The sequence below is a fragment of the Hippopotamus amphibius genome, chromosome 1, assembly GCF_030028045.1.
Source record: "Hippopotamus amphibius kiboko isolate mHipAmp2 chromosome 1, mHipAmp2.hap2, whole genome shotgun sequence".
Classification (NCBI taxonomy): Eukaryota; Metazoa; Chordata; class Mammalia; order Artiodactyla; family Hippopotamidae; genus Hippopotamus; species Hippopotamus amphibius.
In genome coordinates this window covers 217646598-217665457 of record NC_080186.1, presented here as the reverse complement: position 1 = coordinate 217665457, position 18860 = coordinate 217646598, and the positions used below count along the sequence as shown (strand labels likewise).

At 38.5% G+C, this 18860-nt stretch overlaps 1 protein-coding gene across 1 annotated transcript in view; it reads right to left on the bottom strand.

Moving 5' to 3' along the window:
- Positions 1-6145: 6145 nt before the first annotated feature.
- Positions 6146-18860, bottom strand: part of ANKRD31 (ankyrin repeat domain 31) — a 133426-nt gene continuing 120711 nt past the window's right edge. Inside the window, exons 24-25 of the mRNA XM_057698413.1 lie at positions 18693-18795; positions 6146-6291 (exon numbers count right to left, since the gene is read on the bottom strand). Of these exons, the coding sequence (XP_057554396.1) occupies positions 6146-6291; positions 18693-18795 (249 nt within the window). The remainder of the gene's footprint in view (positions 6292-18692; positions 18796-18860) is intronic.

The following is an 18860-nucleotide window of genomic DNA, read 5'->3' as shown; positions in this document are numbered from 1 at the left end:
ACATCGGCTGAGGGACTCAAGTCATTCTACTCGGCTTCTAGACGTAAAGAAGATCCACCATTACAGAGACGTATGGCTCTTGGGCTTACAGTACTACACGTAAAATCATTTGTGGCACAGAGCTAACTAAGCTCTTCCAAATTTCACTGTTTACTCTTTTTTTTAATCCTGGTTTTTTATTTGTCTGCGAACCAACATTTTCTTTTTTTTCTTCCTTTTTTAAAAAATTGAAGTATAGTTGATTTATGATGTTCTGTTAGTTTCAAGTGTACAGCAAAGTGATTCAGTTATACATATGTACATATAGATCTTTTCAGATTCTTTTCCATTTCAGGTTATTACGAGATATTGAGAACCAATATTTTCTTAAACCTCTTCATTTCCATCACCGGCATTTCTTTTGGGGCCATTTTTGCCCAAGGAACATGGTTTTTGTTTTGTTTAATCATTTCATGACAGTGAATGAGCAGGCAATAATGAACAGAGAACAAAAAGGCTGTGCTGAGATGAAGATGCTGGGGGATGGCGAGGCTCACCCTCCAGCTAGGTAACCTGCCTTACCACTTCCTTGCCTCCAGCTTTGAAGGACATGAGCCACCTTCATATCTCAGCCACAATGCCAGACGTCAAACTTAAAGGTGTCTTATGAACAGCTGAAAACAGAAACGTTAACTGCTTTTACCTTTAGAAGTCCCACTATTTACATTACAGCTTCAAATGTTTGCGTCTACTGTTCCTACTTTAAAGTCTCCGGCAAAGCGGCCTAAATGAAAGAATGTGAACTTACAAATAAGTCCAAGGAATTTAGAAGTTAACTATGCTGCCTATACTGGGGACTTTAAGATGGAGGCAGATTGATTTGACATAGCCTCAAATTCTGTTCCTGTTATTTAGATGGTAAGAGAAGTGGGGACAGGAGAACATTGCGATTGAGTTTAAGCAGAAACTTACCACATGAGATGAGAAGAAATAGATGAGAGAGTCCAAAGAAACACACGTGGAGGTTACGTGCCAGTAGCCCTCACGGTCCTGAGAATCCAAAGGGACTTAAAATACGAGTTCTATGGGCACGTGTATTCAATTAACAGAGTAGTGTTCTGTGAAAACTGAGTTTGGGCAGTATCTCAGGTGAATAAACTTTACTCATTCTTTATGCCTGGAATTCCCTGGATTGAAAAAGAGAGAGCCCAAGAGCAGATTACCAATGTATTCATGTTGAAACTCTTCCAGTAAGACTTCTGCATTCCATTTTATACCAGTGAGTATCTCTGTCTGCCCTGCCTGTCATCCACCAAAGTGAGAAAACACTGACTCCTCAGAATGTGTAGCTGGCAGGAATCAGTAGGGTTACCGCCACTCAGAATGACGTTGACAGTTTTAATCATAGCATATATATTTTCAGGCAGATAATTTTGGTTGAGACAGAGGAAATATATGATACCTAACCAGTGCGAGTTGTGAAGCCAAATTACCAGCTCTACCACTTGGTAGCTGTGTGACTTTGGGCCAAGTTACTTCACCTTACATTTCAGATTCCTCATCTGTAAAATGGGGATAATAATATTTTCTACCTCCTAGGGTGTGGTGAATATTAAATGAGTTAATACATTGGAAGTGCTTATAAAATGACTGGTATATGTTAAGTGCTCAATAAATAATAGCTTTTACCTCAACCCCTGGCCCCCACACCTGCCCCTACCTTATATACATAGCTTTTTTAAAAACTGGCAGTCTGGAGTCTGTACATCTGACTGCCTTCCTGCATGTGGGCATGTACTTACTTCTCTCAGCCAATCAAGGTAACCACTCTTTCCTGGCTAGTGACTGATTTGAAACGAGCAGATAGTACAATTTTGGCTAATGAGATATAATTTCCTGGGGTGGTGCTGGTGTTCAGGGAAGGTTTCTTCCCAAAAGATGTGCATTGAAAGAAAATGTTTCTTTCTTCTTCTAATGATGCAGTTTCTGCATATACACGTGCCTATAACAGCAGAACCATCTTGGCACTGTGAAGGGAGCTGAAAGAAAGATAAACAATCATGATATTGTTGAGTTAAAGAATTCGCCAACCTCCAAACTCCTACCTCTGGACTTACTATATGAAATAACAAATTTTCCACTTTGAGTACAGTTTTCTGTTATCATACTTGAAAACATCCTGATTGATACTTCTTGAGTATCTAGTATGTTTGAGATATTTTATTGGAAAGACAAAGTGTAAAACCTTAAACCTGACCTCAACAAGCCTTCTAGCTACTTGAGGGAGATGAGCCATGAAAAAAACTAACAAGGGACTTCCCCGGTGGCGCAGTGATTAAGAATCTGCCGGCCAATGCAGGGGACACAGGTTCGATCCCTGATCCAGGAGGATCCCACATGCCGCGGAGCAACTAAGCCCGTGTGCCACAACTACTGAGCTTGTGCTCTAGGGCCGGCGAGCCACAACTATTGAGGCCGAATGCCACAATTACTGAAGCCTGTGAGCTTAGAGCCTGTGCTCCACAACAAGAGAAGCCAGTACAATGAGAAGCCCGTGCACTGCAATGAAGACCCAACACAGCCAACAGATAAATAAATTAAAAAAAAAAGAGAAAACTAATAACACTAAGTAGTATTAAGTGCTCGGCCTGAGAAAGCAACACAGGAGGTCAAACATGAGGAGAGGGCTCAAAGAATAAGGAAAACATAGATGGACAGATGGGAGAGGGAACATTCCCAATAATATAAACAAAATGTTGGGTAGAGTTAGGGATTGTATTAGTTTGCCAAGGCTGCCATAACAAAATACCACAAACCGGGTAACTTAAATAACAGAAAATTATTTCTCACAGTTCTAGAGGGTAGAAGTCCAAAATCAAAGAGTCAGTGGGGCTGATTTCATTCTGAGGCTTCTCTCCTTTGTTTGCAGATGGCTGCCTTTTTGCTGTGTCCTTACAGGGTCTTTCGTCTGTTCACATGTACCTCTTTGTATGTCCGAAGTTTTTCATATAAAGATGCCAGTCAGACTGCATTAGGACCTACTTTAACTGACTTATTTTAATTTAATCATCTCCTTAAAGGTCCTATCTCTAAATACAGTCACATTCTGAAGTATTGAGGGTTAGGATTTCAACATAAGAATTTTGAGAGGACACCATTTCAGCCTATAAAAGGGATGAAAAAGGAGCTTAAGAGTGAGTCAAAGGTTAGAGGTGATTGGGAGATGAAGCTGGAAGGTTATATCAGGACCAGAGAGTTAAGGGCCTCAAGTGTTAGGACTAGATTTTACTCTTGCACATAGTCTAGTCCTGGTAAAGGACTGAACTCAGGAGGGGAATTTGAAGGGACCGAATGAAAGAGAAATGGAGGAGAAAAGGACAAGATGTGTGCTTGGACATTCCCAGCAATCAGGCCAGGGGAAGCTTATGCTATAATTCAAGTATTAAAAGGAGGTGTTATTTTTGTCATAACAGGATTGTGAGCCCTGGGACGTTGGGGTTCCAGCTTTCTAATATTTAGGAGTACCTGTCAGAAAGGGAATAGGCTTCCTTGTTGGGTATGGAGTATCCTGGAGATATTCAGGAAGTTAGTTTTACAGAAAGGAAACAAATATCAGAGAAGACTGCATTATTAGATATTCTTGGAGGTCCCTCGCATGGCTTAGGGTCCAGAAGCTTGAGAGTTTCATTTCGAACATAGACTAGGCCAAATGTTTAGCCAATACCCCAAACTGCTCAATCATCTCACAGGGAAGATCTGGGGTAAGGTAGCCCTCCGGACCCCAACCCTGCTTGGAGTAGATGCTTTTGTTTAGTTTGGGCAATACTCAACATGCCTCTAGTAGATGTTAACTCAGTTACCAGTTGGTATATTTAATGTTAAATGGGCTTGGAAAATTAAGTTTAAGAATTTGATCACTAAAATGAAAACTCAGAATTGCAAGATTTCTTGTACTAGAATGTATGACTTTTGTAAATTGTAATCACTAAACAAAATACTTGCTTTTAAGTTGTTTTTTAAAAAATATTTTTAAATTATGAAAGAAATATGTGCATGGCTTTTTAAGTCAAAAGTAAACTGTAATATATCCTTCCACCTTCTCCAGTCCAACTCCCTGAGGGACAAGGCACTTCAGTTTTATTCGCAGCATTCTGGACCTTTTACTTGACATCCTCCACGCCACACACATATTTATACATACAAATACACATTTCATAGCTTATATAGTAGATATACCATACATAATATAAAAATATGTATATTTAAATGGCAATATATATTATATATGCACTCAAAAGCATATAATTTTTTTAACTTTTTATTTTATATTGGAGTATAGCCAATTAACAATGTTGTGATAGTTGCAGGTGCACAGCAAAGGGACTCAGCCATACATATACATGTATCCATTCTCCCCCAGACTCCCCTCCCATCCAGGCTGAGAGGCATATGATTTTTATTTAACACAACCAGGATTTGTACTGAACACTGTCTAACAACTTGCATTTTTTCAATTACTTATATATATAATTTCCCATGTTAGTACATATGTTTTAAATATCTCCTTAAGTAATGAAAGCCAAATAGACCACTTCAGATAGATTATTCAAAAATAAGAAAAATAGGGTAGTCTAAGAAAATGATAATGGAACAATAAAATTCTTGTCAGTTCTCTAATATTACAACATGCAGGGTCACTTTATCCTGAACATTTTCAATGGCCTCTCAAAGGAAGAAAAATAAAACGATCCGACTCTATACTTTTATTAACAGGCAAACATTTTCAGGTGCTTTCTTTTCAGATATTTAAAATTTTTATCTGAATAGAAAGAATAAACATAGTACTAATTTCAAAGTTGCCAAAGGGTGCATGTAGTTAAAAGTCTTCCTTTTCCCTTAGTTCCCCAGTCCCATAATTCTTATCTCCACAGGCAACTGCTGACAAGTTTCTCGTGTATTCTAAAGATATTTAAGATTCTGTACATTTAAAATAAGAAAATATCAAAAAGCAACACCATATCGCTCCTCCCCATCCCCCCAAACTTCTAGCACTTGCTAGAGTCATTTTTATTGCAATTTTGACCTCTCTACCCAAATGAGAGAGAAGGAACAGAATTAGGCCACAGAGTTAAAAAGCATATTTGGGAGCCTAGGACAATGACAGATAAGAACAAGATGGCTATCAGGAACCTCCCTGGTGGTCCAGCGGTAAAGAAGCCGCCTTCTGATGCAGGGGACGTGGGTTGGATCCCTGGTCGGGGAACTAAGATCCCACATGCACGCCTCAATGAAAGAGCCCACGAGCCGCAAACTACAGAGACCACGTGCCCTGGAGCCCAGGCGGTGCGACTAGAGAGAGAAAACCAGCACGCCACAACTAGAGAGAAGCCCAAGTGCCACAAGGAAGAGCCCGCGCACCGCAACAAAGATCCTGCATGCCGCAACTAAGACCCTACGCAGCTAAAAAAAAAAAAACATGGCTATCAGAGGATTAAGACAGACCCGTATAAAGAAAGCTTATAAAAACATGTAATGCTTTTGAATATAACTCTTTAAAAAAAATCTTCATGGCAATGTAGCAAATGTTAAAGGTGAAATATATCCTATTTAAAATAATCAGCCCCCAAATCAACACATAATTCATTTTTTGTTCTCAGACTTAGCACAGCTACAATTGTATCTACACTAAATTTTATGAAACTTAAGATAAACCTCTTTCATAATTTTACATTTTGATTTCAACTTAAATTCCAAAGTAAATGGGGGAAGGTAGTGGGACTTTAATCTCTTTTTTTAAGTAGATTCACTTTACCAGGGACTTTTCAGGACCAATTATCACTCCTATTTGTAGCCTTAATTCCCATAAGGAACACCTGTATTTACACAAAGGTAGAGGTTTGATTTAAAGATTAAACTTTATTTTAGTAAAAAGAAAGCCAGAGAGTCGATATTGTTTATATCAAAAAGTCTTTATTTTAATTGCAAAAAAAGTATTAATGTTACTACAATAGTTGAAGAATTATATTTTTTCTTCTAAAAGTAAACACACATCTTAAGTAGCAACTCATAAAGTGTGTTAAATAGGCCCACCGCCCACACAGGACAAAATATGAACACTGGTTAATAATATGAACAAAGACAAATAAATTATTAAGAAAAGGCAGCTTTAGAATGTCAGCTCCTCACATTCCACGTAGAACTTCCAATGCTCATCCATCATATGGCATGGGAGAAATTCCTGATCACTGATTAACAGTATTTCATTTATTTGAAGATAATGTGGGATGCTTTGCATTGACTCTTTAAAAGTTCCTGTTTAAAGAAGTGTCAACAAATTAAAAACTGCCTTTAAAAAAATAAGATTTAAATTTACTTATTACAAACCCTAGGCCCTACTCAAGTCTATAAGCACATATAACAGGTTTTCTGACCAGGTCATTCTTCACTCACTCCCTTTTCTATACCCAAGATAAAGTTGTAAGTCAGCACTGATCTATCTTGGAAGAAAGAAGCCTGTTTGCAGTCTAAACACCAAGGCAAAAAAAGGATAACTGAAGCTTCTGAAGGCAGTTATACAAAGGCCCTTTGTGCCTTAATTTCCAATAAATTGAGAATAAAACAGTTGTGAAGATTAAATGAGATACTGCATGAAAAATGCTTGGCTACTGCCTTATACAGAGCAAACACTCAATAAATACTAGCTGCTATTATTACCATTATTTATTACTGAAAAGAATGTTAGGTTGGAAGATGGATGATCAATTTTCTAGGTCACACAAACTTGGTTGTGATCTCAAGCAAGTTATATGGCTTCTCTAGACTTCCATCTCCTCTGAGAGGTGAGAGAGCTGATGATGAACAGGGTCCCTTATAGCTCTGCCAGTCTAAGAGTCAACGATGCTAAAACTGTCTTCTTTAAGCTCCCTGCCAGTCTCAGAGATTCCTTTCTTCAAGACTGGCTATATGAGCTATATACATCATTCAGCTAATTGAATCTTATTGCAAGGATAGCACCAATATGCTGTCTGTGTGACCTCAGCCAGGCAGTTTCAGATAGACATATCATATGGTCCAAGAGCTCTGTTCATAATTCTAAGCAGTACAAATGTTTACACAGTTACACATCTGCATGGATATCTGGTGCTTCTGATGCCCAGCACCCATTTATCCTTCTAATGGTGATCCCACCCTAATTTGCCTCTGGAGGACCATCCCTTTCCCCCACACTTGGCTCATGTGTTTCTGGTGAAATTGTTCTTAAGTGTGTGGCTGAACCACACTGACTCCATTTTGTCAGCTCCATCTTGGGCCTGCAGTCCTACACCTCCACTTTCTGCATGACTGTATTTTAGCCTACTCACAAGGAATGCACCCAAGCCAGACTGGTTCCCTATCAGCTTTTACCCTTGCTTTCATCTGATATGAAAATTGGAAGAATGCCTTTTGCTGACGCAGAGAGTTAATAGTCATGAGACCCCCCCCCCCCACCCCAGCAAGCACAGGGAGGATAAACAAGGGTTCCCATCAGTGTGGACCAACCATGCTTCTCCCTAGTAGTTAGATTCTATTTTTAGCTTTGGCAGCTTTAAATCCTCCTCACCCTTTTCAGAGGCACAGAGTACAGCTATGAATGCTTCTGGATCACCTCCTTCTGATCTTTCCTACCTGTATGTAAGTTACCCACAATAAACTTCACAATTACACTTTATGGAGTTGCCTGCTTAGTTTTTTGCTCTTAAAGTTCCTTCTCAGCTTGGGGGATATTATTCAATATCTCTGCCTTCCTACATCAATCTCCTGATTTGTTTAGATCTAAGCCAATCAGTGAACAGGCGTTGATTCAGGGTAAGAACATGACCCGTTCAGAGTGAAGTTACAGGCAATGAGATCTTTGTTTCACCTTCTGGGAAAGAGTCGCAACCAAATTCTCCCCCTCTGGACTTGGATCTGGAAGCTTGTACTCTGGGACGATGAGGGGAGAGGCTGCTAAGATGGAGCTGAGAAACGCAAAGTGAGAGACACTGGGTGCTCAGTCATGCTGTTTGAACCCTGGCTTAAGCCTGAAAACCTGTTCCTGGTCTTTCTTGTACATGAATCAATAAAATTTCTTTTTAGGGGGTTTAAGCCAGTCTGATTTGGGTTTTAAACTGTTACTTACAACCCAAAGAATTTAAACTTTTTTAATGCATGGTCCATATGTAAACAAAATAATTCCCTTAGCAGCAGCTTTGTTTTGTAGACTCTCTGAAGCAAGGTATCTCACAAAACTTGGGAGTGGAGAGCATTCATCTTTCAGCAAAAGCCCATGGAAATAAGGCTTTAAGTATTAATTTAAATTCATTTTGCTAATATTAGGTTAGTTTCATCAGAGCAAGGATGGGCCTGTATGCACAAAAAACCTGTTTTCTCTTTCCAATGAGTGGGCCTTGCCTCCAAAGTCACAGACCCAAACACGGGCACTTGTAAGAGATGGCCAGGAGCACCTGATGAGCTCCATCTTATTTGTAACCAGAAATTATCACCACAGTGCCAACATAGAGAAGGTCACCAGCAAAAGTGCAGAATGATAAGCAGTAGCTCCACAGGAAGCAACGTTCCCATCTTTCCAACTGACATGCTGGAAACAGAGTGGCTCAGACTTGGCAGGCTGAGATGACATAACACTGCTGTTTGCAAAAACAGCATTTTCAGCTGGACATGTGTTAACTTATTAATTCCTAGAAGTGGACTTTTCAATAAAGTAATGCTAACGTTAAATCTTTTTTTCCTTTTGCCTTACAATTCCCATCATTCACCTTTGTCAAAGGATAAAATAACACATATGTGAAAGCTTTCTGTAAAATTGTCAAGTGCTATTCAATATTGCTTTCCCAACCTAGCTTTGCTTGGAGATGATCTGGCTCTCTCTCGCCCTTATGGGCTGCAATAAATTAAGAGACAGGGACCATTTTAGGCCCACCTTCTCTCTCTCTCTCTTTTATTTATTTTTTTAAGCAGGGCTGACTTTATCACTAAAGTTAGTAGGCTGTGATGGTTTTGATTTATAACTTTCTCAACAGGTTAGCCATGATATATCCACGAAAGCTATTTGGTTGATATTCTAGCCAGTGGCCATTCACGTAGCTTCTCTTTCAAAGGAAGAGAGATCATGGTAGCCAAAATCCCACCCCCAGATCCACTCAGTTTCACTGTCAGCATAATACGCTTCTGAATCTCCTGTAATCTGCAGGACTTTAGGAAAGCTGCAAGTGGCTCCATGGTAACAGAAGGTGCCACTTCCTGGGTAAACCCGTGGACGTGAAGTTGTGGGAACATATATATCACACCACAAAATACAGTATTGAGACCATCTCCTAGTATCTCACAGAATAGCCTCTTTTCCATAATGACTAGACTGGAAGAAACAAAGACCATTCCTTCCAAAATGTCTGTTCTCATCTCCTTTACCTCTCATCTTCTGCTGTCTTTTCTTTCTCCCCTACCATCTCTTCCGTACCAGGTATCTCTGAACTCCATCCACCACTGCATTCCCACCTGTTTCATTCCAGCCAGCGCTGCCAGGATCCGGCACCTTTGGCTGACCACAACTTCTAGCTTCCAAATTTCTTTGTTATCCACAATTCCGAATATATTAGGATGGGGTGGGCAACAAAACAAAAACCACATACATATAGAAAACTGAGCTAAACAGGGTAATCCCCATATAAGGAAATGTAAGAGTATAGCAAGCTGATTTCAAATTTATGATCCCAGTTTGAATTGTGTTAAGTGACTATACAATTGCTACATTATCTTATTACATAATAGTACAAGCTTCGAAATTATTTGAATCATTCCAGGCAAATAACATTCAGCAAGGTTAAAGACAAAGAACTTCACTAACTTTTCTTCCTTTTCTGAAGTTGAACAAACCTGTTCTCTGTGTCTACATATAGAAAGCATACCTGAAAGCATCAATGCCGGTATGTAACATTTTTAAAACTCTTTGCCTTTTCTTTTCATAAAAAAATTGAACACACATGCAGTGTACTATACCTACTTAAAATAAGTAAAAATATATTGTGGTTTGTATTATCAGTCTTCTGAGAAATAAATAATAACCTGTTACTATAGTAGCTGAGGACACAGTTCTAGAATTGAGATTCTCTTCTGTGGACCTTAGTCTGGGCTCACTCTGCATGTCTCCTGATTTCAGGACTTTTATTTTTTTTATTTTTTATTTATTTAATTTATATATTGGCTGCATTGGGTCTTCGTTGCTGCACACGGGCTTTCTCTGTTTGCTGCGAGCGGGGGCTACTCTTCATTGTGGTGCACGGGCTCCTCATTGTAGTGGCTTCTCTTATTGTGGAGCACAGGCTCTAGGCGTGTGGGATTCAATAGTTGCGGCACACAGGCTCAATAGTTGTGGCTCATGGGCTCTAGAGCACAGGCTCAACAGTTGTGGCACACAGGCTTAGTTGCTCCGTGGCATGTGGAATCTTCCCAGAGCAGGGCTTGAACCCGTGTCCCCTGCATTGGCAGGTGGATGCTTAGCCACTGTGCCACCTAGGAAGTCCTCCAGGGCTTTTAGGCCTGAGTTCTTAGTGTTTTACTTTTGTATATACTCTCAATTTGGCCCGTAGCTATGGTTTTCCCGCACCCTCTCCCTACCCTAATACCCCTCCCCAGGTGACCAACGATAACAACCCAGGGTATATTAGATCCTTCTATAATTTATTTCTGTGCTCTAATAGTAACATCACACATTTGCCCATCACTTTTCAATACTTTAATCCTTGCACACGCATGTGAGACAAGAAAGGGAAAGAATCCGAGTAGTTAGGAAACAGATTTAGATTTTTTTGTTTTGAGAATTCATTTATAGTACTCAGTATACCCACTGTTAAATGGGAACTTAATATAAGGTTGCACAGAATACAGGCACATAAATATCAAAGTGAACTAAAGTTTCCTCACCAATGCAGTCTATACTCTTACTGCAGTCCTTACTCCCACCAAGCTTTGGGCCAATTAGGAGGGATGGGAGCAAATAAAGGGACTGCGGGAAGGACACACTTAAAAGACCTGCTTCCAAACTGAAAGCTCCCAAACATTGGAGTTTTGCTTCCACTCTAGCTGTGACAGTCCTGTTGGAGGTAGGTAGCTGAGAGGGAATGAAGCAGTAAGATTCGGATATTGCATGTAAAATGCTTAAATTTAATACACTTTATGTGAAATGATTTTACTTTGGGTCCATTAGTGATTGTTATTGTTCCATGGAAAGATCTTAGAAAAACTGCAGCAACATGAACGGACAGGTACAATGCTGTAACGCCAGGAGCAAACACACACATATGGTCTTAAGCAGTCTGACAATATCTACTATTCATTTTCCCCAGTCCTCACTGTGGGGAAGATTAAGTGAACTAGGACTCAGAAGTTGAGTTCTGCTTAAGGCACCAGACACCTCCTGGCTCTGGAGCCTCAAAGAAACAAAGAGGAATAGGAGGATTTAAAAAAAGTTCTATCACTGAAAGAATTCTTGTGAGTGAGGAAAGGAGAAATTAGAACCCTGAGAGATAGTAACTTAATCCATTATTTGGTCAAATAATCATCATCTTCTTTGCAATGATAACTAAGGACACAGAATTTTGCAACACAGAATTTCTCTATCAGAACTGTGAAAACCACCAATTCACCCCACTGGCAGGTAGGAGCCCTTCTCCCTGTAATTTTCACTTTCACTTGAGATAGATTCCTTAAGCAAGGTCCGTGCGCTCTGAGATGTGTAAATAAAGTTTCTAAACAGCAGCACATTTAGCAGCCCAGTACAACTAGGAAGACAGCCATTTAATCGGACATTTGTCTCTTTGTTGTCCCTAATCCCCAACAGGAAATGCACAGCTAAGGAACCATTCTGCTCGTGGACAAGGTAGGGAGAAATAAATCTCCCTCAAGTAATATCAGCAGATATTAGATATCCTGCACAAGTCTGCTTAAACTGAACTGCTAGATTCATTAGCAGACAAAAGAATGGGCTCATGAAACTATTCATGTTAACTAGTTGCCAAAACTGGCACTTCAAAATGACAAACCAGTTAGGTTAAAAATAATTTAACTTTTACTGTTCTTTTTCCTCTGTTTTTAAAAAAATTCCCTTAATATAGCAAAAGCAAAAATAATCAGATTCATTATTTTAACTGATGGCTCACTTCTGACATATCCTTAATCCATTTTACTTCTCTGGCTCTCAGTTCCATCATCTGTAAAACAGGTCCAAGGCTAACTGATATATTAGGTTCACTTCTAGCTTTAAAATTATTGGGCTCAGACTTCCAGAACTTGTGCTTACAAACTAAGCATTCTACCCTTCATTAGGATTACGGAATGAAACATCACTTACTCTAGTTATAAATGAAAATGAACATACTTATGTATACATTCTTATTCTGAATCAAAAATATAATTCCAATCAAAGGCAAAATGATTAAGAACAATTTTAATGGATTGTAAAAATACATCTGCTCTAGTTATGATGGGGAAAAATTCTATTATGGCTATTTAATCACAAAGTTCAATGCCTTCTGATAAATGAAGGATCCTAAAGGATAAATATGGTGATAGAGTATTACATGATTGGATATCTAAAGCTACATTAATAATCTGGCATAGATTTACATTGATAAGATCAAAAGCCATCTGTGAAAACCGTACTGGAATCAAGAAATAGACTTTATTATATTTAGAAGTTTAAAATTATTTAGGCCCTCATCGTTCAGGGGAAAAGTGAAATTAATAGGTGGTTCCTTAAGCTGAATTGGGTTTGAGGTTCTTGATTTTACATGTGAAGTGTTCAGGCGTTCTGTGTCTCTGTTGTACAGACGTGAACACTGGAGTTCTACTAAAAAGAAGCTTCTAAGTGTCCTGATGTATGTAAAATAATCTGGCAAGGGGTCTGGCACATGGCAAGTGCTCAACAGATCATTTGTTTTGTCCTCTTTCCTCCCCTATCAGTAGATGTAAAATATCAGGATGAAAAAAATACCATTAAAATAATGACAAAGAATCAAGAGTCTATATAGGAGCTGAAATAAACACCCTCTGCTCTGTTATCAGGCACCCATCTTCCTTGGGTGTTTAAGAAGTTCTTAACCACATAAAACAGAAGCACCTGTGAATGTTTGTGTTCTATTACCTATACTTTTACAGAGAAATGAAGCACAATAACAGCACTGACATGAAGAAAACTCTTTCTTTCATTTATTTACAACAGATTATAAGTAGGTCAAAGACCGTTTTCATTTTAAAAAAGTCTATTTTTTTCCTGAAAAAGCATGTTCTATTTTCAAATGAATAAGTGATGTTAGGTCCCCATGAAAGAAAGTTATAAATTATATAATATGTGTGCATTAAATGATAGCTTGCAAAAAGAAAGGCCTCAGGAGACACTGCTTTGCTTGTTTTGCTTACATGAATACATTCAGCTTCATTTGTTTTGAGTGTCTTGGTACTATGGTGACTGGGGACATAAATAAAATCAGCTTTCGAGGTAAATAATGAAATGTGACCTATATTAAGAGAATGTTTTTTTAAAGAACTTTGTGAAAAATATGTCAATATGTTTATCCACAGTGTTCACAAATTATGTAATAGAAGTTTTGGGAATGTTCATTTTTCCCATTCCACTATATACTGAAATATCAATGAAGATTCCCTCAATAACACAAAGGAGGAACTACAGCCAAGTAGGCAGAGGGGAGAGAGGCTTGGGAGGAAGCTGTGAAATTTTAAGGGAAAATGCATCATAGACTCACTCCATTTTAAAGCACATAAAGGACTTTAGAGATAGATACTTCAGGGATTTCATCAACATAATTTCATTTTTAAAGATTAGCATTGGTATGTTTAAAATCTTTCATTTGAAGCAATATATATCCTCAAATGTGTTAACATACCACATTTTAACACCCTGGAGTCCATCAATACATTGCCTCCAGTTGCCAAGTTAACTAGTTTTTGTGCAGAACTCAAAAAAGTAAAAAGCTCTTCCATTATCTCTGACGTATTGAAGAAAGTCATTTTTATCACTTATCTTCATGCCTCAGGATTTTCTTGATACCATGAATCCAAAAATGCTATATAGAAGCAAAATGGATGAGGGGAAAGGAGAAATAGTTCTCTTTTAAATCTCTGGTTGAGAAAATGTGGAAGGCCATCACTCTTTTTTCTTTTTTTTGAAGTATAGTTCATTTACAACATTGTGTTAGTTTCTGGTGTACAGCAAAGTGATTCAGTTATACATATATATATACCCTTTTTCATATTCTTTTCCATTATGCTTTATTAAAAGAGACTGAAAATAGTTCCCTGAGCTATACAGTAGGATCTTGTTTATCTGTTTTACATACAGCAGTTTTTATCTGCTAACCCCAAGCTCCTAATGTATCCCTCCCCCACCACTCCCTTTCTTCTTTGGTAACCATAAATTTGTTTCTATGTCTGTTAGTCTGTTTCTGTTTCACAACAAAGGTCATTTGTGTCATATTTTAGATTCTATATGTAAGTGATATCATGTGGTATTTGCCTTTCTCTTTCTGATTTACTTCATTTAGTATGATAATCTCTAGGTCCGTTCATGTTGCTGCAAATAGCATTATTTCATTCCTTTTTATGGCTGAGTAATATTCCATTGTGTATATATACTACATCTTCTTTATCTATTCAGCTGTTGTCAATGGACATTTAGGATGCTTCCATGTCTTGGCTATTGTAAATAGTGCTGCTATGAACATAGGGGTGCATGTATATTTTCGAATTATAGTTTGGTCTAGATGTATGCCCAGGAGTGGGATTGCTGGATCATATGGCAACTCTAGTTTTAGTTTTTTAAGGAACCTCCATACTGTTTTCCATGCTGGCTGCACCAATTTACATTCTCACCAACAGTGTAGGAGGGTTCCCTTTTCTCCACACTCTCTCCAGCATTTGTTATTTGTAAACTTTTTAATGATTGCCATTCTGACTGGTGTGAGGTGGTAATTTATTGTAGTTTTGATTTGCATTTCTCTAATAATTAGTGATATTGAGCATCTTTTCATGTGCCTATTGGCCATCTGTATGTCTTCTTTGGAGAAATATCTATTTAGGTCTTCTGTCTAATTTTTTGATTGGGTTTTTTGTTTTTTTGTTGTTGAGCTATACAAGCTGTTTGTATATTTTGGAAATTAAGCCTGAAGGGCCATTACTCTTCTACCTCACAGTCAGAAGCAGAAAATTCAGATAATGAGATAAAATTCAGATAAAGGAGATGATATTAACTAACCAAAATCCCATTTACCATTTGTTGAATTCTTCACCACAAATTCTGTGAGATCTAGGCGTGTCCACCTATTAGGACAGTCAATCATAAGTAAATAAAGTTTTAAAATAAGCAGTCCTTTGGATCATATTCACGCTTCCATTGACTCATTCATTTACTCAATGAACGTTTTACTGCGAAGCTACTGTATGCCAGGCATGGGAATATAATAGGAAGCAAGAGCCCATAAAAATCTCTCTGAATTCAAAGATCTTCTCAGTCTATCAGGGGGTTAAGATTAGGTAACCAGCAATTATTTATAATATACAGTGATATAAATAAGATTTAACCATCTATTTACACAATACTATGTTAGAAACTATTCACTTAAAAACAAATAAAATTGAAAGTTTCTCTCTCTCTCTCTTTTTTTTTACCTTGTCCAAATTTCATTTTTTCTAACTAGGTCCTGTACTAGGTCATCTAGACAAGGCATGTCTGAAAGAGAAAGGGAGTGCTACAATAATTTTGTTGGATTAGGGACTGCCCTGGTCAAATGGGGATACATGGTCATCCTAGCGATGGGAAATGTAAATAGCGCTTCCTATTTCCCCTCAGTCCCAAAAAGCAGTATTCTGAAGAGTGCGGTCATCAAAAAGCGTAAGAAAACAGATATGTTCATGATCTGAAGTAGGGTAATTAAATCCACATGGACATACTTTCCCTTTAGACTTTATGGTCTTTATAGGGTCAGAGCCACAACTTCCATGACCACATTTTGATATGCAGAAGAGGGAAAAAGGTTCTCTCCAGAATGCTTTGCTTGTTCTAACTTGCCAGGTCTTTGGATTTCTGTCGGGTACCACAAAACCAGGTACAAGAGAATCCTAAATCAAGGATGTTCAAACAGAACTTCAACAGCAGCCTGTGGATGCCTGCAGGGACCTGCCTATGGATTCCTAGGTCCAGATCAAGGTAGCAAGATGCTGGCTGGCATACCGGCACCTCCACACTTCTCAAATTAGCAGTAACATTTTCTGAAATATCTAAAGGAAAGAAAATTCAGGATTTCTGGAGAGAAATTAGTAACAAGAAACTGTTTTTCTGCAGGCAACAGAGGCAGCAATTCAGAATCCATTTTTTATTTGATGCTCACTTAGCAGGGGAACTGTGAGCCCTCTGAGGAAGGAGATGCATGGCTGGGGTTGGAATATGTACCTGGAACTAGAAAATCTGAAGAGCAGATAACCTTTCTGATATGAGGAAAACTCTATACTTCTGCTTTGACTCTTAAGGATAGAAACTAGGAGAAAGGGTTTGCTTGACTTTCATTCAAGTGTGTGTGCGTGTGCATGAGAGAGAGAGAGACAGGGCGTGAGTGTGGTGTGTAAGCACAACAGTGAGTGTGCTTTGAATCAAAGTGAAGGGCTGAGTATCAAAAATTTTTTAAATTGGGATTTCCCTGGTGGTCCAGTGGTAAAGAATCCACCCTTCCAATGCAGGGGGTGTGGGTTCAATCCCTGGTCAGGGAACTAAGATCCCACATGCCATGGGGCAACTAAGCCTGCACACCACAACTACAGAGCCCACATGCCTTGGAGCCTGTGGACCACAACTACAGAGCCTGTGCACCACAACTAGAGAGAGAAGCCTGTGTGCCAAAATGAAGAGCCTGCATGCTGCAACTAAGACCAGACATAGCCAAAAAAAAAGAATTTTCAAATTATTACCTGTAAAAGAAATCAGATACTACTAGTCATTCAAAGTCAATAGTCAGGCTGGCTGCATAAGAATTACCCCTTAAAACTCAGGTTCCTTGGCCCATCTCCAAGATTAGATTTAAGTAGATTTGCAGTCATGATTAGGTACCACAGACCATGAATTACTATGACAACTCCTTCCAGTTTCTTAAGCTCTTTAACTTCCCTACAATTGTTTTATTTTATGTGTTTCCCCAAAAGGATGAAAAACACTTTTGAAGTTATCCTTAGAAAACTGGGGAAAATGCAACTTATTCTGAAGCCAGTTTTTGAGACAAAGGACTCTAAGAGGTTAAAGTGAATTCAGTATAAAGTTAGGAAAGTATTTTGAATTACTGGGATTTGTTGCAAGGAAAGGAGTACCCCTGGGAAACCCATGGTTAGGGGCTTGGTGACAGTAATCCTGTTTGGTTCTTGACTCTGGTTATCACAGAATTATCATTTTCTGTTTTGTACCCCTCCTCTCCTCATATATGGTCCCCAGCTAGTCTAAGACAGGGACGCTGGGAGAAAGAGAGGGTGTGCCACAGCACAGAAGGGTAACCTAACATTAGTTATGTCTGCTTCTCATAAAGGCGCGCTGCCCTTCCCAATAACTTCAAAATTGGCTGCTGATTGGTGAAGACTTCATTCTCTTCAGTTTTCTGAAGGTTTATTCCATCAGATGAAGTGTATTCGTTTACACTAATAAGCAAAGACTTATTCTAGTATCTATTTTTAGAAAATCTGGAAAACTAACCAAATCATGCCTGCAGGAAGGAAAAAAACACCATTTTCTCTTTTATATGACACTTAAAAAAATCTACCTAAGTAAGTACATCATAGATTCAGAGAAAGGAATTGTGAGAGAAGGTGTCATTCTTCTAGAATTTAAGTTAAATGGAGTTTAAATGGAGTGCTGTAAACAAACAAACAGAAAATAAGTTTTGGTGGGGATAAGAAACTGGAACCCTTGTACATTTCTGGTAGGAATGTAAAATGATTCAGTTGCTGTGGAAAACAGTATGGCTGTTCCCTCAAAAGTTAAACATATAGTAACTATATAATATAGCAATCCACTCCTTGGTATATACCCAAAAGAACTGAAAACAGGTATCCAAACAAATATATGTATGTACCTGTTAATAGCAGCACTATGTCCAATAGCCAGAAAGTGGAAACCCAAATGTTCATCAAAGGATGAATAAATAAATTGTGGTGTGTACACACACACACGCGCGTAAGAGAAGCATAAAAAGGAATGAAGTACTGATAGATGTTACAAGTTAGATAATTCTTGAAAGTATTATGCTAAGTGAAGGATGCCAGATACAAAAGGTCATTATTGTAAGACTCCATTTCTATAATATATTCAGAATAGGCAAATCCACACAGACAGGAAGCAGACTGGCAGTTCCTAGGGATTGGAGGGAGTGGAGAATGCGCAGTAACTGCTGAATGGGTATGGGTTTCTTTTTGGGGTGATGAAACTGTTTTGGAACTACACAGATGTGGTGGTTGTAAAACACTGTGAATGTACTAAATGCCACTGAACTGTTCACTTTAAAATGATTTTTTGAATGCTATGTGAATTTAACTTGAATGAAAAAAAAAAAAGACAAGTGAAATGCCTTCTCAGTAGATTTGGGTGTGTTCTTCCCATAACTAAGAACTAGGTGTTGGTCTGCACATACCTGGAAGACAAGGTTGATGTTGCTGAGGTACCAAGTTTGGGTCTGGAGGCATGGGTAATTCCTCAGAAATATACTTTAAAAGTTCCTTCCCTCGGTATGTAACCTGCACATAATTAAACACAGAACTTCAAAATCATACATTTTATAAGAAACAAATACGCCTATCTC